The sequence below is a fragment of the Copadichromis virginalis genome, linkage group LG1 (genome assembly GCF_057382275.1).
Source record: "Copadichromis virginalis isolate Kocher_CV1m ecotype Utaka linkage group LG1, C_Virginalis_male_GT1.1, whole genome shotgun sequence".
NCBI classification, from domain to species: domain Eukaryota; kingdom Metazoa; phylum Chordata; class Actinopteri; order Cichliformes; family Cichlidae; genus Copadichromis; species Copadichromis virginalis.
Window position 1 is genome coordinate 34,118,285 of NC_140618.1, and position 22,965 is coordinate 34,141,249.

The window sequence follows — 22,965 nt, forward strand, 5'->3', positions numbered from 1 at the left end:
CGTAACTGATCAATTATGAGACGTTTTCCCAGCCACTACGTGAGAAGTGGTCATTTCCCATGCTCTCAAAGAAGCGCGCATTGTATCGAGTGGGGGCTGCTGTTAACTTGTCCCTCAGTGAACGATGGCGTCGTCTTCCAACAACACTGTTGGCGCGAACAATCAGGTGAGTGTTTAAGTTTGGAACAATTACACTGCAGTCTGTGAATACTACGAATTTAAGAAGTGGCTATTGTTACGGTTAATTTTTCGGCTATTCTGTTTTTTTATTTTATAACGTTTTTTGCTGAAATGCTAGCTCAACTGAAACGCCTCGCTATCATTTTCTGCTGAAACTTACTTCGAAAGGTAAAGTAATATTAACAATTTGATCCTTCCCCAAAAATATGGAAAAATTTTTAAAAGACTCCATAACTAATCGGGCTTGGGATGCAGTCTTCATCACCTGGGCAACGGCAATGTTGCAAGACTCTCATCCATCCATTATCTGGTTCCGGTTTCTCTGATGTACTGTTTGTTTCTATGGTTTATTTACATTTCTTACACAATTAACATGGCTCCCACATACCAGAATTCAAAGCGTAATGCCAAGCCCTATATACTTACATTTATTGTTAATACAATTAATTTTTTTGATGATATGTCAACATGTTATTTGCAATTATTACTTTAGAGCATGTGAAAACAGCACTGGTGATTCACTGGTCATCACATAGAAAATGAAAGGCCATTAAAAACAAGAATTAATTAAGTGGAAGCAAACATTCTTGAGTGTCTCCCAGATTTTTGTTTGTGCTAGCATTATACACTATCATGCTGATGCATACTTATTTATGTTTAACTAGGGATGCACCGATACCACTTTTTTGGAAAACGAGTACGGGTACGAGTACTTGCATTTCAGTACACGCTGATGCCGATACCGAGTACTTAATAAAAACATGATTTAAATGTACAAGTTACAGTCACATAGTCATATGATTTTACATTAAAACAAGGGACTATTATGGAATTTAGAACTTTTATTTAAAATGAAAACTAAAGCATGTTGTATGTAACATATTATAGAATAACTAATTATTTAGAGAAAAACGTGATTAACCTCTCACACGACGCTCAAACATAGACATTTCTCAAACCATGGTATCGGGGGAGTTTTAACGAGTACTTTAGAAAATCTGGTTTCGAGGCCGATACCGGTATCGGTGCATCCCTATGTTTAACATATTTGATCATTTCTGTTATGTTTTACCTATTAATTTTTTTTATATATGTGTTTTTTAGAATGTGAACTACAATTCTAAAGTGGAAGCTGCTGCACAGAATCTTATTACTGTGCTCACTCAGAATCTTTCTCAGGGACAACACCAGGCAGCACAGGGAGTAAGGCAGGAACAGGGACCTCCCTCTGTAGATCAAGAGATGGCAAGGTTTTAAATTAAATATGAAAATAAATTACCGGTATTTAAAAAGTTTTTAACCTTTTTGGTGTGTTATAACTGTGCTGTCATTTTCATGTATTTTTCTAATTCCGTTCAGATCTTTCCCTGGTTTCTTTGGAAAAAAAAGTTTTCTTGGAAAACGAAAGATGCATAATCCAAGGATCCCTGTGACACCACCTTTTAAATCATGGAAGCCTTTCAGTTTCTATGTATACTTGCTGAACTGTAATGCAGAAACAACACCTACCTCCTCTGAGGAATTTCAGCTTGCACAGGCAGGACTGGGTAAAAGACATCTCACAATGTCCAGGGACATGAACCATGAAGAGGTTAAAGCACTAAATATATAGATTTTCAGACTTATATGTCTCTGTAAAGATCATCAAGTCTGCAGGCATCACAATATTGATCTTCTTCTGCAGTTATTTGGACTTCTTCAAAGTGAATATCCTAAAATGCAGGGTCTGACTGGAGGATGGTTGCTCTACAAGGCTACAGGTAGGGGTAACAAATGTTTATTACATGACAGTCCCATAATTTGCACCTATGTGAACTACATCTGGGCTCTACTTTTTTCAGGTGGTCAGGGTAAAAGGAAACTGACACTGGTCCCTCCTGATTCTGAAGGTTACACAGGGACCCTAATACGCAGTATGACAGGAAATGGGAAAAACTTGCTGTATATAGTACCTTTACAGCAAGAATTTGACCTTACTCCGTTACCTCCTGATGCAGTTGAATTTAAAAATATGCCCAAAGCACAATGCCAAAGATGCAAAGTAAGTCTGCCATTGCATATTTTGGCTCTTCATGTGCAGGAGTGCACAGAGTCTGGGTCTTCAGCTGAGGACACAGAGGTACATACATCTTAGAACAATATATGCATTTATTTTAATGAAATTGCATTGCATTGAAATGGCAATAAAAAAATTGTCCCACTTTTTTTTTATCTTAATCATCAATGTTATATGTCTATTAATTATGATAGGCATGTCAAACCGAAGTCCAAATAGTGTCCGTGCAGCCTTCTGAAGAGCACACCGACACAGAGGAATTGGATGAAGAAGTAATATCTTAATAGAAATGAGTATAGACCATTAACATAACTACAATGGAATTCTATTCAATATTTTAACTCTCATTTCTGTTTTAGAAACTTCAGTGTCCTATCTGTAACTTGAAATTTGAACCTTATTTCCTTGAAATCCATGCAAGCACATGTGGAGAAAGGTAGTTGAAAAAGCAGGGCTTTTAAAATTACAAATAGGATATAACATCTTGAGAATTTCCCATTGACACACCAACTTTTTCTTTATTTTTATTAGAAGCAAAAATGTAATAGACATGGATGAAATTGAGGAGAACATAGTACAAGAGGACCATATGAAAAGGTAAAAAACATCACACAGACAGATGACTATTAATACTCTGAACTGAATAAAGAGTGTTTATTCTTTCATTTATGGATTTTTTTAGTGTCGACGATGTGTTGGATGCGATTTGTCAAAGAGTTGATGTGGAGAAGCAGTTCAGCATCCTTATTTCAAGAACAAACATTCTGGAGAGAGGCCTTCTGCAGTGGCAACGTCAAAAAAAAAATTCACCCACTGCCATGTTGAAGGTGTCCTTCTTTGGGGAAGCAGGAATCGACACTGGTGCCCTTCGAAAAGAATTTCTCACAGGTGAACTTAAAGAGATCAATTACTTTTCCGTTCGTATTATTTATGTTGAAGAAATGACCAATCCCTAAATTTTATACTTCTGTAATATATATATTATCTTCTAAGTGAACTCTGCTCCAGTTGTGTTGTAAATATGACTATATTTCTCCTTTACTAAACTATACATCAATCATGTTTATAATTTGGGATGGACTGATATGAAAGTTCTTGGCCGAAACCAAAAATGAGAAAACCAAGGTCGAAAACCAAAACATCGGTAACACAGGGAAAATAGTCTTTTTTTATAACCATAGCATGGCTGTGATGTGACTATGTTGTGTTATGAGCTTACTGGTTTGGTGTTGATAAAAGGTGTCAATATTATTGTCTCAAGTACACCTTTCTGTATACTATGATTTATTTTTTGAATCATCCATCCATCCATTTTCTTGGCCGCTTATCCCTTGTGGGGTCACGGGGAGTGCTGGTGCCTATCTCAAGCGGTCACAGGGCGAGAGGTGGGGTACAACCTGGATGGGTCACCAGTCCATCGCAGGGCATCTTTTTTGAATCAATATTTTCATTTTGAATGGAATTTTTACATATCTGGAACAGATGTATGATGTTCCTTCAGTACATCTGTCATGTTAAGCCTTCAAAATCAGTGAGACACATTATGATATATATATATATATGTATATATCAGTATTGCCTCAAATGAAAAAAATACTGTGATATGAAAAAAATCTTATTTCACCCAGCTCTAAATGAATGTTTTACATCCGATAATTCATAACTTCCTTCTCTCAATAGAAATGGTCGCCGGAATCGAGACTCGTTTCTTTGAAGGACCACCACACCAAAAAAGTCCACGCTATTCCCTTACTGACTTTGACAGTGGACTCTTCAGGCATGTTTGTTTTAAAGAAAGTGAAAACTGTCATGTTTTACACTATAAGCAATACACTCATGCTGTTTGTATAAGTAGGACTGTTGGTGAGATTCTGGCCGTCAGTTTGGCACAAGGAGGTCCTGCACCTACATTTTTCAGCCAGTGGGCTTACAGTTACCTCTGCAATGGGCAGATCAACCCAACACAGCTGGATAAAAATACAGTGGCAGATTCACAGTTGCGGTTACTGATTGACCAGGTGCTGTATAACTAGTAAAAATATTGCCTTATTACACATTGCAGCTATATAATTTCATCTGTTAAATTACTTTTAGGTGGAATCTTCAACTGAGCAGTCACTTCAGGGCCTTACTGATGAGATTTTAAACTGTGGATTCACTGGAGCCATCTCGGTTCAAAACAAGGAACCGATTGTCCGGTATGCTGTGACATGTTTTCATTTTTCCATATGAATGTAAGAAAAATAGCATCTGAAGATGTTGTTTAATCTCTTTTTTGTACCCACAGAGCCATTACACTCCATGCTGTGCTTAGATTGCAGCCAATGTTGGAACAACTCAAGGAGGGTTTGCAGCTGTATGGCCTCCACCTGCTGATTAAGCAATACCCAGAAATCTGCCAGCCTCTCTTCGTCCTTGGGGGAGATGTGAAAGTGAGTACAAACTTATTTTCAGTTTTACATGTATGTATGACATACATTTACACATTTTGTTACCTTACAGACACAAATATGAATCTATTTTATTTGAACTCTAAATGAAACACCTACACAAAGCGGTGTACATTAGAGAAGTGGAACAAAAATCATACATGATGCTAAATATTTATTACAAATAAATAACTGAAAAGTGTGGTGTGTGTAATTATTCAGCCCCCTTTGGTCTCAGTGTAGTGAGTTGCACATAGACATTTCCTCATGATTGCTAAACATACAGTAAAGCCAGGGCAACAATAGAAAAACAAAACATTTCCATGTGTTAGAACGGCCCAGTCAATGTCCAGATCTAAATCCAATCCAGAATCTGTGGCAAGATCTGAAAACTGCTGTTCACAAACGCTGTCTATCTAATCTGACTGAGCTGGAGCAGTTTGGCAAAGAAGAATGGGCAAGAATGTCAGTCTGTAGATGTGCAAAGCAGGTAGAAAAATACCCTAAAAGACTGGGAGCTGTAATTGCAGCAAAAGGTGTTCCTAAAAAGTATTGACTGAGGGGGCTGAATAATTACACACACCACACTTTTCAGTTATTTATTGTTAAAAAAAAAAAGGTTTGGAATCATGGATGAATTTTGTTACAATTCTCTATTGTTTACCACTTTTTATTGGTCTTTTATGTTGAATTCCAATAAAATATATTCATGTTTGTGGCTATAATGTGACAAACTGTGGAAAAGTTCTAGGGCCCGAATACTGCAGCCCTGAAGTAATCAAGCCGCTGGGTTGCTTTGCTTTCTAATATCATCATAGGTTACTGCCGAGTTTGTCATGGCGTCCATTCACCCTCAGCTGAGTGAGAAGGGAACCTCCAAGCATCAGGTTGAGCTGGACCTGGTTAACTTCATTCAGGACTTGCTTTATGAGTCAGAAGGTAAATGGTTATTTTTGTCTAGTTTATAGTTGTCACATTCCAAAATTATATTCTAAGGTTTTTGTGACAAAAGTTAGACTTGTATCGAATTCAAATATTTAGATATTTTTTTTGTCCAAAAGGCCAGGGTTCTTCAAAACGTCTTAAAATTCACTCTTATCCTAACAGAAGGTCAAGAACATGTAGCTGACGAAGATGGCCCAAGATCTATCACACCTGCCAGGTTTCTGCAATGGATCACCGGTCAAGGCCATGTTCCTCTCCTGCCCTCAGAAAAGAAGGACTTTGCTGTGGTGGTAAAATTTAATCACAATTGTGAAGCTGACTTTGGAAATCACAGCATCTGCTATCCTGTTGTGTCATCCTGTGCTAAGACCATTGTCCTGCCTGTGAAACATATGAAGTCCTTTAGTCAATTCAGACTGGTTCTGCTGGAGGCTTTTCATCTTGGCCAGGAATTTAACAATGTGTAAAGCATAGCATTGTCTATCAATAGTTTTGAGGTGTAACTCAAAATGCTGCTCCTTCCATTTAATGTTCAGGAAGCACATTTCAAATTTGGAGATTGACAGCCAGAGTTCTTTAATGAGTGGCATGAAGCACACAAAAACATACAGGTTTACTGTTGAAAATATGTGACAGAGACAAAAAAAAAGTAGTTTGTAATTTGATGTTTGAGTGTTCACATAAAAATTTCCTGGCAGGTTCATTTTACATGTATATCACATCAAATAAAAGTCTGAGCTATTCATGAACCTTCTCTGGGTTGAAAATTCAAAATAAAGATGTTGCCGCCTAGGAACGGTGAGTTAGTACAAAGTTAAGTACATCCAAATAAATGTCTCGGCCATGTGACTGAGAGGGCCTTGTTACATTGACAGTGTCTCTTAGTCTTGCCATGTCCTCCTCAGATAGAGGACATTCAACAGATGGAAGAATTACTCCAGGATTGCTCCCATCCAGCTCACCAATAGAGTTGACATCCAAGTACGCATCCTCGATTTCCTGTGACGATTTAAAAAAAAAAAAAAAAAAAATTTCAAATGACTATTCAAAAACAGTGTTGGGAAAATTAAGACAAACAGTCAGCTCCAAAAATATTGCAACATGGGAATTCTACTTTTGGCTCTATATGCCACGCAATGGATTTGAAATGAAACTAACACGATTGGCTATAACTGCAGAGGTATTTGAACTGCTTTCATATGTGCCTTCCACTTAAGGGACCAAAAGTAATGGAACAATTGGCTTCTCTGATGTTCCATGGCCAGGGATGTGATATTCTTGTATTTAGTGAAGCAACTCCTGACAAAAACAGCAGGATAAATTTTGAAGTGTTTTGGGCAATATATCTGCTCATATTCAGCCAAATGCTTCGAAACTCATGAGGCAGCACTTGATGGTCCAGATGGACAATCACTTAAAGCATTCTGCAGAAAAAAAAAATAGTTAAAAGAAGTGGAATGTTATGCAGTGGCCACGTCAATCACTTGACCTGAATCTGACGGAGCAGTGTTTCATTGCTGAAGACAAAATTGAAGGGCAAATGCCTCAATAATAGCTGGAAGTGAAGACAGTTGCAGTAGAGGCCTGACAGAGCATCACCAGGTATGAAGCCCAACATCTGCTGAAGTCTCTGCGATCCAGTTTCAGTTATGATTAATGTTCTGTGTCATTACTTTTGGTAACATGCAGACTGCTGTAACTCCTACAACTTAACTGATTTGGATGCAAATACCCTCAAGTTAAAGCTGATAGTCTGCAGTGACAGCACACCGTGTTTTTTTCAACATCTCCAAGTGCACTTTTTGAAACTTGATTAAAGAGGGATTGTATAATTTAGATTGGTTTTAGTACCTCCACTGTGTCTGGAGTATCAACTGGATTCTGGTGGAGTCCCAGTGTCCACAGTTGTTGTGGGGACAGATTCCTCTCTGTCCTTAGAGGGTGGTTATCCCAACCCTGTCTAAAGACATCCAGATCCCTCTGCAGACGTGGAAGAAATGTATGTTGGGCACAAAACATGTGGACACCATCAGTTGGATCCAGAAGGCCTTCATCCTCGAGGTTGTGAAGGGTTTCATAGTGCACGCTTGAAACAGCCATCCACACATCTCGCCACAAGCGCTCTATTCTGTTCAACATCAAAATATGGCAACGTTTTCAGAATTTTACCCAGAAATTCACTGAATTGAAAAATATATAAGAACATTTTTCTGATTTCCATGGGACATTTATACAAATACTACACATACCTTTGGTTGTGAACGCTCTTGCCTGACAGAAAGCTTCCTCTTCCACAGCCCCGGATGGTGAACATGCATCTTGCTATTCCAACATTTTCCACCCCTTGATCCCCTCGAACTCTGAAACAAAATTAAACATCGACAGTACAATTTGTTTTAAATCTAAAAAAAACATGTCACTCTTAAAATTTATTGCAGCCTTTGTGTTTTTAATACAATTTTACTTTAGACTGGTTATTAGAAGTTTATTGTTTTGGTCATTCAACAGTGTGCAGCTCTGTATAAGCACACCTTTCAAGAATTCTAAATGTTTGAACCATTTAAACAAGTGTATGGGGATTTATAAACAACTGATCATATAGGCTACAGTTTACATATTGCATGTCAAAATAATTACACTGCTAATCAAGGGGGGGGGGGGGGGGGGGGGAATCATATTTACACATTTGCACAATCATTGTGAAAATTAATTTTGTGTAGATTTTACCTCAATGGAAAGCCATACTTTTGTACAGCCTCCAAGAAGAAAGCAAGTGCAGTTGATGCTCTGTTGTTGGCAGCAGCACCCAGGTACATGATCTAGAGATGTAAATATCATTAAGTGGAAACTTGGTCAAGTCAAGTTACTATAATTAAAGATAGAAACATGTTTATCAGGTATTGTAGCTTGGTACATTTATTTTATAAGTACAAGAAAAAAAGCAGGCTACATAATTCCCTAGCTGCCATGAGATGTAGCAGTACTTGTAATCAACTATTCACCCAAATGCAAAGGGTAAAAAAAAGAAATCCTTTTAGCAACTTGAAGTATTACTTTACCAAGCATTTATAGTCACCAAATACTGACAAACATAAACAGATTAGGAACATTTTGTTCTACAGAAGGATCTCTATATTACAGTATATGGTAAGTTTTATGGTAGACCAAAACACAAGTATTTCACTTTTCAATTAACAACTCCTTCAGCTCAATTTTGAAAGTGAAAAATCACCTTTCTTGAGTACCCATCTATCCCTCCGAATATCACCAGGCCAAATCTGTAAAAAGAACAACAAAAAACAACAACTAGGGCATTAACAGGTATAAAACATAATTCAGTATTTAGCAGTATTGTCAGACTTCATCCTACCTTATTAGTTTATGGTTTGTGTCTATATGCATCAAGTAAAGAGGACCTTGCACTGAATATGTCCTTCGGACCACAAATCCCAGCCTTGTCATTCTTGAGAAAATACCAGCAGAGTCCACACGGTGCATCGACGAGTACACTCTCTTCCACTGTACATGGTGGCCCATGGCTTGAAGCATCCCTTTCATCATCCTGTATCCAACATGAGGTGTTCTTGTCTTTATAGATCTTACTAAATTGTCCAGCTCTTCATCACTTGTTGTACTGTAGCACTGCTTTATGGAAATGCCATATTCATGCAAACGACGTTTCACTGTCCTCACAGATATTCCAAGAAGTTTTGCAATTTGGGTGATTGATAAGAACATTTCTGTCAGTGTCTGGAGCTGTACAGGCGATACATTGTACTTTGGACGTCCCAGCTGTCCTTCTGACACTGACATCTGCGAGGGTGTTTGTTCATTGACGTCCTCCATATTGAGCACAGTTGACAGCTCTATCAGAGCATTTATAATAGTTTGAGGGATCTCAACCTGATCGGACAAAGATCTTAAAAGGACCATCTCATGGTCGATAACAAACTGCAAATAGTCCACATCGAGGGGTTGTCTGTGCATGACCCGGGAAACTTTATGCAGTAGTCGCTGAAGCATCTCTCTCTTTAGCTGCTCCTAAATTAAATACAAAGAATTTTACGTTACTTAAGTAACTTTGTTGTTCTCCAAGCATACAGATCAACTAGGACGTAAGTTTCAGCAGAAAATGATAGCGAGGCGTTTCAGTTGAGCTAGCATTTCAGCAAAAAACGTTATAAAATAAAAAAACAGAATAGCCGAAAAATTAACCGTAACAATAGCCACTTCTTAAATTCGTAGTATTCACAGACTGCAGTGTAATTGTTCCAAACTTAAACACTCACCTGATTGTTCGCGCCAACAGTGTTGTTGGAAGACGACGCCATCGTTCACTGAGGGACAAGTTAACAGCAGCCCCCACTCGATACAATGCGCGCTTCTTTGAGAGCATGGGAAATGACCACTTCTCACGTAGTGGCTGGGAAAACGTCTCATAATTGATCAGTTACGGCGTAATTTGTACACATTACTGCTTGAAAGAGCTTCAGTAACTGAGTTTTAGCAGTTACGCATGACATGTTTTCTAAACATTATCAAATAATACAGTGCAGGAGGTGTTTGATAAATTATGTTCATTCCCAGGTTTCCTGAAGGCAACATGAAGAATGGACCATCTTGACCCTGCAGCGGTCTGCTGTCACTCATGATTCCCCGCCCCTCTCTGTGTAGCCACGCCCACCAGGCCAAAACAGGGCCAAAAGTCTGTAACTGAAAAATAGAGATCTGAAAGTGAAAAAAAAAAATTGAAGCTGAGAGAAAAATCCGAACCTGAAGAATTTTTTTTTTGTACATTAATTTAAAAGATCTGAATCTGAAAAAATGTAATCTGAGACTGAATAGATTTTTTAAAAATAATAATAATGAAAAGAAGATTACTGAAAATTTTTAAATAAAGTTTACTCATAGAAATAATACAAATATTCAAAACGTTTGATTTTATTTTAAATCCAACTCTTTCTTTTTCAAAGTTCACTCTAAAAATGTGACTTTTGCTTTCAGTTTACATATTTTCGATTTCAAATTTTTCTTTTAACTACACAAACATTATGGCCCTGATTTAACTCCATACGAGAGAAGTAAAGCAAGTGTGTAAGTCCATCTCTGAATGTTTGTAAAGCATTCCTGCGTTAAGCTTAACAAGCGACTGCCTCTCTCTCTCTCTCTCTCTCTCTCTCCTGCTGCTACTTCAATCATGAAACTGCTTAAATGATCAGCTGATCGGCTTTTCTGTTGCGAGTCTGTCTCTCTTGTTTGTTTTTGGCCCACTTTGCACCAGAAAGAGGAAACCAGCGGCTGAACAACAGCAGCACGTTTAAGCTTGATAAGCTGTTGTTACAATTTATTTAATATTACTTTCTACACCAGGATCTTTTTCTACGTAGCTGACGCTGGTAACTGTGCAGGGGCGGATCTAGCAAAGTTTAGCCAGGGGGGCCGATAGGGCATTAACAGGGAAAAGGGGGCACAAAGACATACTTTTCTTTCTTATTCTCATTTAAAATGTCGAGCTTTTAATAAATAATTATCTGACACCCAAAGTTTTAATTTGATGTAAAATGAATAGAAGTCAATTACTGTATATAGTGACTATTAAGTCTAATATACCCTAGTAAGCTATAGTACTTTTTACTTTGGGAAGGTACCATCTGTGCAGTCTGCAATTTTGTTGAAGAAAGATGTTGAATCTATTTAATATTTCTTGAAAAATAATTGATTTCTGTGCATTTTTTTTCACACTGCATCAAATTAAGGTTGATTACGTCGATTAAGCATCATGAGGTGGCGCGTGAGGGGTGGTTCCTTATTTTTTATTTATTTATTTTTGTTGTTGCTGGGAGTTGGAACCCTATTAGTTAGGTTGCTTAATATTTACGCTAAGTACTCTTTAAAATACCAGAATAGGGAGGATGGTGTAGGTTTAAGTTTATTAGATTGATCAGTATTGCTGAACTATGAAATATTTTTTTTGTATACAGGTATAACAGAATAGCTTTAGTGTAGTTGTTGTTTTAAACTTGAGTATGAACTTGCAGACTTGCAAAATGCAGCAAGATATTTTAAAAAACAGTTTTGTTGATTAAAAAACACTATATCGGATTCATATCGGTATCGGCAGATATCCAAATTTATGATATCGGTATCGGTATCGGACATAAAAAAGTGGTATCGTGCCATCTCTAGTACAGGCAAGGTCAATTTGAAATGTACTTTATTTTTTATTTTGTTATCAGATTTGTAATTTCACTGTTTTCAACATCTTCACATTTAAAAATGACTGTAAAAATGATTTTCCCCTTGTTGCAGCATGGGAGAAATGTAAGCCTTATTTTTACATGGCAACGTCACATTTGGGTGTGGACACCCGAGCTTCTGAATACGACAACTCAAAAACAGGATTTTGAAATCGATATCCAAGGTGTAGCTTATAGGTGGGTGAGGGGCAGCATAGGCAGCCTCCAATATTTTTATTATTGTCAGTGACAAATGTACAATTTTGGCTGGATGAGGACAGGCTATACTAATAATCAATAATGAAGAGTCAAGTTTATGGCTATGTTGACCTTTGTAAATTTGTATTTGGTTCTCTTGAGGACAAAATCTCCTTAAGCTGTTCCATCCATTTATCCATCCATCCATCCATCCATCCATCCATCCATCCACCCATCCATCTTCCACTTATCTGGGTCTGGGTTGTGGGGGCAGCAGCCTAAGCAGAGAAGCCTAGACCTCCCCCTCCCCGGCCACCTCCCCAGCTTGTTCGAGGGAACACCAAGGCGTTCCAAGCGTGTCCTGGGTTTTAGCAGGCCTTTTGTCCTGCTAAAAATATTTCATCATGTGGCTTTCTTTTTGTTTTCTATGTTGTTGTTCATTTTTGTTTTAACTTCCCTGTGTTCCCTTTCCCACCTATGTGATTGTTTTTACTCAGTTCACTCATGTCTCATTATCCCCCTCCCTGGTGTGTATATGTAGTCTGTGTTTCTTCATTCCCCTGGCTGCCCTGCCTTTGGTTTTCTCTTACTGTTTTTATTTTGCTAGTTTTTGGATCATTCTTTGTGATCTATTTTACTCCCTAGTTTGTTTATATGGCAAATACAAAAGTTGAAAGTAAAAGAAGACCACTCTAATTTCTCATGTGTTGTCATATTTTGATATATTTGATTACTTTTTATTGGTTATATTATATCGGGTAAAAATCACCCGGCATTAGTGATTGTGTTACTATTTATAGCGATAGTGTTCTAGGGTTAAGAGGTTTACTGGCAATAAATAAATAAATAAACAAAATCCCATAGAAAACAAACATTTGACTTAAGACAAACACACAATCTGTAATAGATAATATTTTACCAAATATCGCCAGCTCATCATATTTGTCTCCATGGCATTCACAGACACATTACCTCTGTGTGAACTGTTGCCCCGGGGAATTGCCCAAATCCTTTGCTATTTCTAGTCAGTGCAGGTTTAGATTTTAGACAGTAAGCAGGGAAGGTAACTTATCCCCTTTAGCAGGTTTTAACAAGAACCTTTTAAACTATGTAATCCTAGCCATAGCTCAGAATTAGCCTGTCCTACAGTTTAGGACCTTTGCTCCATTCCCAAGAAATTTAGACTCTTTTCTCCCTCACAGAAGCAATTGTAAACAAAGAAAAATCAGGTCTCTGTGGTTGTTTTTATGGGAAGCACACATTATTTAACATGCCATCCATCACCTGCCTAACAAGTTTTTTTTATTTAACTATAATAAAACCTGATTTCATTTGCGCACACTCAATATTTCCTGATGCTCAGTACACTAGTTTACAAAGCTATATTGAAGCTCTTGTGTGTCTACAAGTATGCTTTAGTGTGGGAAGCCTTCCATTCTCTTTGTCTGTGGAAGTGAAGTGGACAGATGACCTTGTATGAGTTGCAATATGCTGGAGTACACACATAAATATACCCCATAAATCTTTGTTATAGCTACAAAAAGAAAAGGAGAGCAGACTGCATTTCATGTTTCCTTCTGTTTCCTTCTATTACAATACAAACAAGTTCACTTCTGCCCAGTGTGGATGTTCCCGGTGAGTAATGAGAACTTTATGACAACACAGATTGTGAAGAGCTGTGCACTTTAGCTCAGATAGAAAACTTGGAATTAACCCAAACATACTGTAGTTAAAATAATCCCAAAGCACTTGAGAGAATCCTCTGGCCTCTTGAGCTTTCCATAATTACAGCTATTCCAGCCCTACTAACCTACTAACACAACATCATGGAAAATGTCACATGGCGCATTAACATTAATGTGTCCTTAGACAGAGACGGCAACCAGAGTTTGTGTTCATTGCTGCCTGATGGTCCGTGACCAGTAACGGTGCTTAAAGCTAACAGCATGTTGGATTAAGGGAGCAGTGGACTGACCACACAAGAGCTTAGCCTGTCACTTAAAGAACTGCTGTGTTGTAGTTTATATTCTGCAAGCCCGCGGGTTTGAGTAATATAAATTATGTGAACGTAGTGTGACTGCAAGGCTCAATGTAATCCCCGTTCATGCAGACATCACGCTACAATGGCATCAACTATACATCTGCTCTCCAGGGGAACTCCAGGTGAGGCAGGAAATAGCATAATAACAACAACTACTCATCCTTGGTGCTCACAGCTGTCCATGTGTGCACTTCTAAACAAGTTCATGTTCAGGTTACTTTATTTGTACCCGTTGGTAATTAGTTCTGTAGTCGTGAGTCAGCCAACCTAACATGCATAATACACAACAGATGATAAACAAGCATAGCACAAAATACCGAAAACAAGCACTAATAATGATCATGATTTTGAGCATGATGTCACCCATGAAGACACAAAGTTATAATTTGCTCATCACTTTGCTTGTGACCAGAAACCTTCACCCAAAGGAACTAAAAGTCCCTATGTAAAGGGTGCGAGGCGCTAAGGAAAAATCAAACCTGTCAACCGCTGTAACTGTCTGGTGTACAAGGGTGCAAGGTTCAGCAGTGGTTCAGCAGTCAGCATACTCACCCAATTAAACTGTTAAGTGGTTTAACTTGCTAACTTTACATTGTCCTGTACTGCTACTAATACTGATACTTCTTAACTGTCAGATGTCAGCAATTTGGAAATGGTTGCATTTATTGTAGTTTTTTCTTCTTTTTTCCTGACTTCATTACAGCACACCCAGAAGCCACATTTAAATAAAATCACTGTAGTTATATATTACCTGCATGTATACAGACTTGTCTTACTTAGATGCCAGCATCTTTTAACCCTAAATGTACCAAAGGCAAAATGTGATTGCTCAGCAATGTCTGTCGATCATGAAGCATTCATTGCCAAAGTTGTTTCCTAAATAACATTTAAGTCTGAATCAATAATTTTGTGAAAACACTCCAGAAAAAGTCCTCATCATGTAATCATTACAGTGATTTATTCAAAATGAGGCTTCAGTATGAATGGCGGGGGTTCAGTTCTAGCTAATTTAACCTAATCCTCATGTGTTGTTTTGAGGTTAATGTAACGTTTAGGAGATATTGGACCATAAACCTTGAATAGTGACACTGGCATGGTTGGTTTTCACCCACAGCTGTTTCTGCTGCTTCTCTTATAAAGTCACACTGTTGACAACAGAAGTTGTCAGCTCTGTTCCAGCAGAACATACTCTAGTACATTACATACTCAAACTATGCTATTTTTGACAATGAAGTTGAATATATATGAAGTGGGAGTTCATTCCTAGGCCGGCTGTTATGTTTTTGACTCCTTTGGTGTAAAGACTTTCAGAAAGTAAAATCAGAGTGGTCCAAATGTGGATCACTGGCAGCTATGTAAGCCCACTGGAGAAAGACAGGCAGCCCCGAAGAACACATCAACGTGGGAGAAGATGAAAAGATCAGCAGTAAGATCATCTCTTTTCCCGCTGGCTTTATATTTAGATGTTTTCAACCTCTCATTGAGCTACAGTATACAGACGAGTGTCAGTGGAGCAGCGTTATTGCACAGAAGGGGAGGGCAACAGAGAGCGAGTTAGGAGTGGAGTCAGAAGATAGAGACAGATGTACATGAGAAACAGAGACAGATACTAAGAGAGTTCAACAGATGGGTAGACAGATTGAGAATGAAATGCAGTGACAGAGAATATGTCATGCACAGAGGTAAAACAAGAACCCTCTGCACTCCTCTTACACGTTGCCTATGGCAAGTCTTCTAGGGGAAACTCCAGCAACCCAGACAGCACTGTAAGGACATGAAAGTATTTTATCTCTATCTTTCCTCCCTACATCCACTGTTTCCATCTTTAAAAAAAATCATTTACAATAGCATATACTTTGAGTTTTGAGGCTGTGAAACGGTCGCAGAGGTGAATGGGGATACAGTTAAAGGAACAAACAGAACTGAAATAACAATATAATGTTGGAGATCAGAAAATACTTCACTCATTCTGAACGGCGAGATTGCAGCCGACACTTCTCACTCCTCTTGTCATTTACATTTAAGGTGTCTTCACATGGAAGATTAATTTCACAGCCTTTCAGCACTTAGACTTTAAGAGCTTCTTCAAATGTTTACCGATTCAACTTCAGCCGGAGTTTCAACTCGGAATATTTCTCTTATAAAAAATGGATTCAGAGATAATAATGAGCTTCAGACGCTGCAAACACTGCTTCACAAAAGGAGATTTTGTCAAGTAAGATGTAGTTCTTGAAAGCTGAATACTGGAAAGGCAGACAGCCTTTGCACAAACGTGCTCCAATGTTAATATTAAATGTTTTAAAAAAGTTTTTAAAAAAGTAACTAAGCAACTAAGTAATAAAGTAACTAATTACCTTTTTCAGGTAACTTGGCCAACACTGTCTGTGACATTCTGAAGAAACTAGGCCAAAGGACAGTACTCCAACATGATAACAACCCCAAACACACCTCCAAAAAAACCAGTGCCTTGCTAAATAAACTGAGGGTAAAGGTACTTGACTGGCCAAGCATGTCTCCAGACTTAAACCCTATTGAGCATCTGTGGGGCATCCTCAAATGGAAGGTGGAGGAGTGCAAGGGCTCTAACATCCACCAGCTCCATGATGTCATCATGGAGGAGTGGAAGAGGACTGCAGTGTCACCCTGTAAAGCTCTAGTGAACTCCATGGCCAACAAAGTTAAGGCAGTGTTGGAAAATAATTGTTGCCAAACATTACTGTAGGGTCTACCTTACAATATAAAATACCTTGAGGCAACTGTTGTTGTGATTTGGTGCTATATAAATAAAATTGAATTAAATTGAATAAAAAAAAAATTGACACTTTGGGCACAATTTGGACATTTTCACTTAGGGGAGTACTCACTTTTGTTTCCAATGGTTTAGACAGTAATGGCTGTATGTTGAGCTATTTTAAGGTGACAGCAAATTTACACTGTTATACAAGCTGTATACTAACTACATTGTATCAAAGTGTCATATCTTCAGTGTTGTCCCATGAAAAGATCAAAATATTTTAAAAAATGTGAGGGGTGTACTCACTTTTGTGAGATACTGTATATTATTGCATATAATATTGCATTCTTGGAGAACACGGCTGTGAAGCTTCACTGCCACGTTAATTAACTGATAGATATTTGATGCTGTTAATAGGGGAGTTAATTAGTTTCTGCCTGATTGCCTTTCAAAACATGCCCTGCATGCTAATGACTGCCGATTACCAGATCAATGATTCAAATCTTCAGAGCCAAGAATTACAGGAAATCATATGATTTTTTTTCCCTCCTTAGCTACAAATTTAAGGGGTTGGAAAATAAGTTAATAATTTAAATGAGACAGGTGGTGACTTTGTTTGCCGTTAACTCACTGAAGATGAAAATCTGAAGCTGAAGATTTGGCTGTGAGAGGAGTAAATTATAAGAAAAAATGTGACTAAAAATGCGATAAAATCTGGAATATATCTCCTGATGCAAAAGCAGCAAGGGTTAATTTAATAATTTTAATCAAACGAATTCCAGAAGAAGGAGCAGTGAATCAAAACTACACTGACTTCAGTCTTCGGCTCTATAAAGGAGAGAAATTTGGGCATAGACGAAGGTATTTTATTTCAAAATGCATTTGTAAAAATTTAAGGATGAATGACATGAACACAAAGTCAAAAAATTCAAGTTAAAGATGGACTGACTCTTTAAGCTCAGAGAACACCACAGGCCAGTGCCAGTGATGGAACATGACAAATATGTAGCACAAAGCTAGAGACTCAAAAGGCCGAAACTGGGACGAAGCAAACTTTACACCCACACAGCTGAGGCTGGTGAGAAAAAAAAACAAAACATAAAAAACATTCAAAGGACTGCCAGGTTTTTATAACCTGCTGGTAGAGAACTATCCTTATTATACAAAGATGAGTCTTTTTTCCCCAAACCTTTTAGATAGAACAAACATTGTTATGCACTCAATTCTAAAGTCACACAATCCAGCAACCACCTTAGTCAATAAAAGCAAGAAGAATTTGTTCCAAATGAGAGCAAAGCTTTTCCCTTTTTTTCTACCGCTTCCTGTTCGGGTACAGTATGTACATGAAATCTAAGATTATTTCATACTGTCTTTATATATTGCACATGGAGTGCAAGGATCTTCAGGGATAGTACTTTCAATGGACTTTGCATTTGTTCATGTTTTCTTAATATGAATACTATACGCAGAATTAACTAAAACTTAAAGGACGACCACTGGCGAGCTGCAAATTACCTGCACTGTTTTCACACAGGCACAAATCAGCACTGTTAGACATCACACAGACTTTGTCCTGGGGAGCTGGCAGGTTAAAGACCGTTAAACACTTTCCCCCTTGGACGCTCATTAGCATTGTTGTCAAATGTCTTTATGGGGAAAAGAGTTAAACAGTCTTTAACCTGCCAGCCCCCCAGTACAACGTCTGTGTGATGTCTAATTGTGTTGATTTGTGCCTATTTCAGAACACTGCAAGTAATTTGCATCGCACGAGCGGCCGTCCTATGTCCTACCTCCTGCATGCTATCCCCCCCAAAAAGAAAAGCCTTCTCACGTGCACCTCCAATAGAACATTTAAATGACTCTACATAGAAAAATTGCATGTTTCAAACAATTCATAATGATATACCTTAACAATCAAACTGTTTTCTTCATACCACTGATGAATGAAACTAAATTAAAAACACTGATTTGATTAACAATTGAATATAATAGAGTCCATAGAGAAACTGAGTAAAGTTCAATATTATAGAGACAAAATTATTCATGGTCAATACACTAAAATGTAGTGAAAATAAATCATGTTTCGGCATTTCGGACCTGCAAGACCTTTCATCCCATTAACCAGTTGTCCATTTCTGCATATCATCGAATGTGTGCCCAGCTACTTCCATATGCTCTTAAAGCCATTCTGTGCTCTTATAGCAGACGATGGATTAAATGTGGAAATTTATATTTCAGTAATTTTATGTAACATCGAAATCAGAGCTGATAAAAAACATGTTGCAGGCAATATTATTTGAATTTCCGTTTACATTCCTTTTCAGATCTGTGGTTAGGTCATAGAGATGGAAGTTATTCTTTTAGTAGATTCATGATTGTTATGAATTTGAGAGAAAAAAGTGGAGGATCAGTCTGTGTCACGCAGTGATGTCTCTCTTTTGTGTAACTTACCTTCCGGTGTCTTTGCAACCCGAGTATCTGTATCTGCATGTAGAAATTTAAGCCTGCCTTACATGTTTAATGAGGTCCAGACTTTAAGCTGTGGTACAGCGTATAGATGTATGACACAGCACAGTCCCCTTTCTCTCTAAACCTGGAAACACGTCTTGCCTCCTCTTGTTTGAACAAATGATTGGATGCTACACAGGTGTGTACTGAGACATTTGGCTCATAAAGTGTATGTTTTTTGTTTTGTTTTTTTCATTTGATTCACAATCTTCAGGGAGTATCTGAGAATGATGTTTGACCAAACAGTAAGGGTATACTCTGGATCAGAGCATCGCAGGGAGAGACGTGTCCTAAAAGAACATGGGATCCATTTTTAAGCTGGAAACAGCAGACTGGTCGTCACCAGGGGAGACCCAGTGCAGGAAACAAATTAAGCCTTATGAACATTTGAAATCAAACCAATAGTGTCTCTGTCTTTCATGATTTCAAGCACGATACCTTTCTTTCTTGTCTGGTCTTGAAACTTTTATTTTTAATTGATTGGTTATCCTCATGAGTAGCTGACTACAGTTTGGAGCCTTCAGAGTTAGGCTGCTTTCTGAGATCAGACTTGGAATGAGTTAAATTATCATGCCCATAGATTTTTCCCTCCTAATGAAGATGTGCTATACAGCCTAATTAAGTCTGATCAGTTCAATATGCACAGTGTGGATTTAATTTCAAGACACTGGTGCTGGTCTAAAATGTGTGATGAAGATAACACACACACAAAATAAAACAGCAAAGAGAATCTTCCTCTGCATTACACTTACATATTAGGAGGCTGACTGACAGCAGCACAAATGATGTATTCAATATGTAAAAATATGAAGGTTTTGTCTGACCTATCTAAAGAGAAACCATGGCAACATGCTACAAATAGCTGACCCGTGACTCCTGTGCTCCATGTGAGCAGGTTGATCACTTCAGCGAAATTAGACCACAGAGACGGGAGGTTTAATGGCATAGGGGAGGATGGGACAGGAGCGAGAGGAAGACAGAGGTTGTGTAAGTAGAGATAGATGGACAAGAGAGGTAAAGGAGTAAGCTAATAGGAATAAAAAGAACAAGGGGAAAGCAAGAACAGAATCTGGGGAGAAAATGGAAGGGGGGGGGGGGGGGGGGGGTAAAAAGAAAGACAAGGACAAGGGTGGAGGAGGAAAGGAGAAAATGAGCAAGCAGAGGAGAGCCAAGAAGAGGTCAGGGAAGGAGGGCAGAGGATGAAAGGAAGCAAAAGAGGTAAAGAGAAGTAGCTTATAAAACTGGAAAAAGACATAAGGAAGGAGAAACGAGAGAAGTTAGAAGACAAAGGAGGAGAAAATGAAAAGAAAGAAAAGAAAGGAGGAAGGACAACTGGGGGAAATGATGGGGAGAGTGAAAAAGGAGAGGGAGAAAGGAAGAAGGTGGAAGGAAGGAGAAGAGGAAGGTAGGGAACAATTAGCTGACTCTTTCTATGACTCTCTTGGGAGCTTCAATCTCTGCAGTGTCCAATTTAAACAACACTTTAAAGCCAGAGCATGAAAATGTGTGTGTGTGTGTAGGTGTGTGTGTGTGTGTAGAGTGAAGTAGGAAAAGAAAACATCTAATGACCATCCTGCCGATGTCATTCCTGAAAGTCAATAAAAACAACGTGATGCTCGTGTCAGATTTTAATTGGGACAGACGGCTGAACAAACTGGACAGATGAGAGGTGTGGGGTCAGGTGATGTCCTCAGGTCTTACCTGTCTCACAGCGGTGTCCCGTGAATCCCGAGGGACAGACACACGTGTTGGGAGACACACAGGTCCCGCCGCTTCGGCATCCCTCCTCACAGAAGGCTAGAAAGAGAAACCAAAAACATATTAGTTCAGTTTTTTGTGTTTTCCCCCCTCTGTGACCCGAATAGCACAGCCACAGAAAAGCCTTTGAAATCCTGCGGTTTTTGTGATGTTGTAAAAGCATTACACGCTACAAAAAGCTCCCCTGACTATCTTTACAAGATGCGTTAACAGTTCTGGGAGGGACTACTCACGCTCACCATTCACACGGGCTTAGAAATGGTGGTTTTTATGCTGCAGTGTTTGTTCATTATAAAGAAGACAAAAAAAAAGACAGATCAAAACTGTAACCTTGCCTCAGATTTATATCTGAGAGAAAAGTGTGCTTTCAAGTGGTCATGTAAAAGGCAGCTAAAAAAACTATCAAATTTCTGGGAGGATGGCTGAACATTGTGTTGCCTTTTAAGGAGAAAGTTGCATTTTTTTGCAATTTGTTACGAGCAACGGATAAATGACTGTCTTTTGCCTTTTAAGCTTTACAGCACATTTACTGTACAGTTCAGAAAATCAGACCAAGTTAGCGACTGAGGAAAGTGAAACACGTTTAAAGAACCAGTAACCAGATGGCACTAAAAATTCTACTGTATCCTTCAGTGGATGCATGCACTTTTACTGACTATTGGACAGCAAAGGGACAAAATGCAGCAAGGAAAATATGTGTTCTTATTATGTGCGACTAGCAAATGGGGCCGATTTCACGTTAGCACATCTATCTATCAACATAACAGCAGGAACACTTTACAGTTTCAACCACTCACACACATGGCAACTGTGCAAGGAGCTGACCTGAACATCAGGATGAGATCTGTGTCAAGGACAACCTGCAGCACCACCTGAGCTGCTGTTGTTCCTCAATGTGATAAAATCCTAGCACGTACTGAATTTCTGCCTCACTTCTTTTTTTTTGTGCTTGGTCATTATGATAACTTTTCCACCACGGTGCCAAGCAAGAATATAACACAAGTGCTTACATGAAAACTCTGATCATTTTCCAGTGCCCTGCAAAAAGATTGACACGACTGTTTCAAAAAAGCCCTGCTTGAATACTATACTTTCTTTAGATGTATAACACATTTTGGGGTCAACTTGAAAGAAAAGCAGACGTGAAATAGGAAAGTGAAGTCAGAGGCTAAACGTGACATGATATTTGGCAGCAAACTATAATGCTATGTTTATAATCCCCACCCTGGTGGTGGTCAGAGGGCCCGGTGGCGCCAGTGTCCGGCAGCCTCGCCTCTGTCAGTGCGCCCCAGGGTGGCTGTGGCTACAATGTAGCTGCCATCACCAGTGTGTGGATGTGTGTGTGAATGGGTGGATGACTGGATATGTAAAGCGCTTTGGGGTCCTTAGGGACTAGTAAAGCGCTATATAAATACAGGCCATTTACCATTTATTTACCATATATGAGTATCATAAAACAAAGGCAGTAGGATTTTAAGTATAGTTTTAAAGATAAAAGAGATTTTATGGGAATTTTGACCTCATTTGACCTTGGAGGTCTAAAGTAACGTGACATTTATTATCCCCATAAATCATTCCCTATATGCCTATATGTTATCAAAACCAAAGAAGATTATATATAAGATTATTATTATATTATTGTTGGCCTTAAGATCATGTATTTACCTTGAAGGAAAGGTCAGAGGTCAAATTTGACATCATATTTAAAATCTTTACATTGGTTCTTTCTATATGTTGGCAACACATACAAGTTATAAGGCTTCTTAAGTTGACCCTGAAGACCTTGATGGATGCATGTCAAATTTTAATAGATTTACTAATATGACCCCACTCTACACCCCTACAAAGTTTCATCAGAATTTCCTTTGAAACTTTTTGAG

General features: G+C 38.4%; 3 protein-coding genes across 4 annotated transcripts in view; 1 reads left to right on the forward strand and 2 right to left on the reverse strand.

Moving 5' to 3' along the window:
- The window catches only part of LOC146719118 (protein kinase C-binding protein NELL1-like), a 320,797-nt gene that overhangs the window by 36,027 nt on the left and 261,805 nt on the right, over window positions 1-22,965 (reverse strand). The window contains exon 15 of the mRNA XM_085460591.1: window positions 21,029-21,124. Coding sequence (XP_085316717.1) covers window positions 21,029-21,124 — 96 coding nt within the window. The remainder of the gene's footprint in view (window positions 1-21,028; window positions 21,125-22,965) is intronic.
- Window positions 89-6,168, forward strand: LOC146719119 (uncharacterized). 2 transcript variants are annotated; one of them, XM_085460565.1, is made up of 14 exons: window positions 89-166; window positions 1,285-1,430; window positions 1,540-1,771; window positions 1,865-1,940; window positions 2,022-2,299; window positions 2,431-2,508; window positions 2,596-2,672; window positions 2,768-2,833; window positions 2,919-3,124; window positions 3,917-4,254; window positions 4,331-4,434; window positions 4,524-4,668; window positions 5,484-5,604; window positions 5,773-6,168. In XM_085460565.1, exons 1-14 carry the CDS (start codon window positions 125-127, stop codon window positions 6,075-6,077), a joined length of 2,214 nt encoding a protein of 737 aa, XP_085316691.1. In that variant the 5' UTR covers window positions 89-124; the 3' UTR covers window positions 6,078-6,168. The 2 variants fall into 2 exon arrangements, with proteins under 2 accessions (XP_085316691.1, XP_085316682.1); XM_085460556.1 differs by having other exon boundaries at window positions 98-166; window positions 1,865-2,299.
- Window positions 6,121-10,678, reverse strand: LOC146719120 (uncharacterized). Its single transcript, XM_085460578.1, has 7 exons — window positions 9,900-10,678; window positions 8,981-9,651; window positions 8,843-8,888; window positions 8,338-8,429; window positions 7,860-7,970; window positions 7,462-7,738; window positions 6,121-6,609 (listed from the first exon to the last, which is right to left on the reverse strand). Exons 1-7 carry the CDS (start codon window positions 9,939-9,941, stop codon window positions 6,400-6,402), a joined length of 1,449 nt encoding a protein of 482 aa, XP_085316704.1. The 5' UTR covers window positions 9,942-10,678; the 3' UTR covers window positions 6,121-6,399.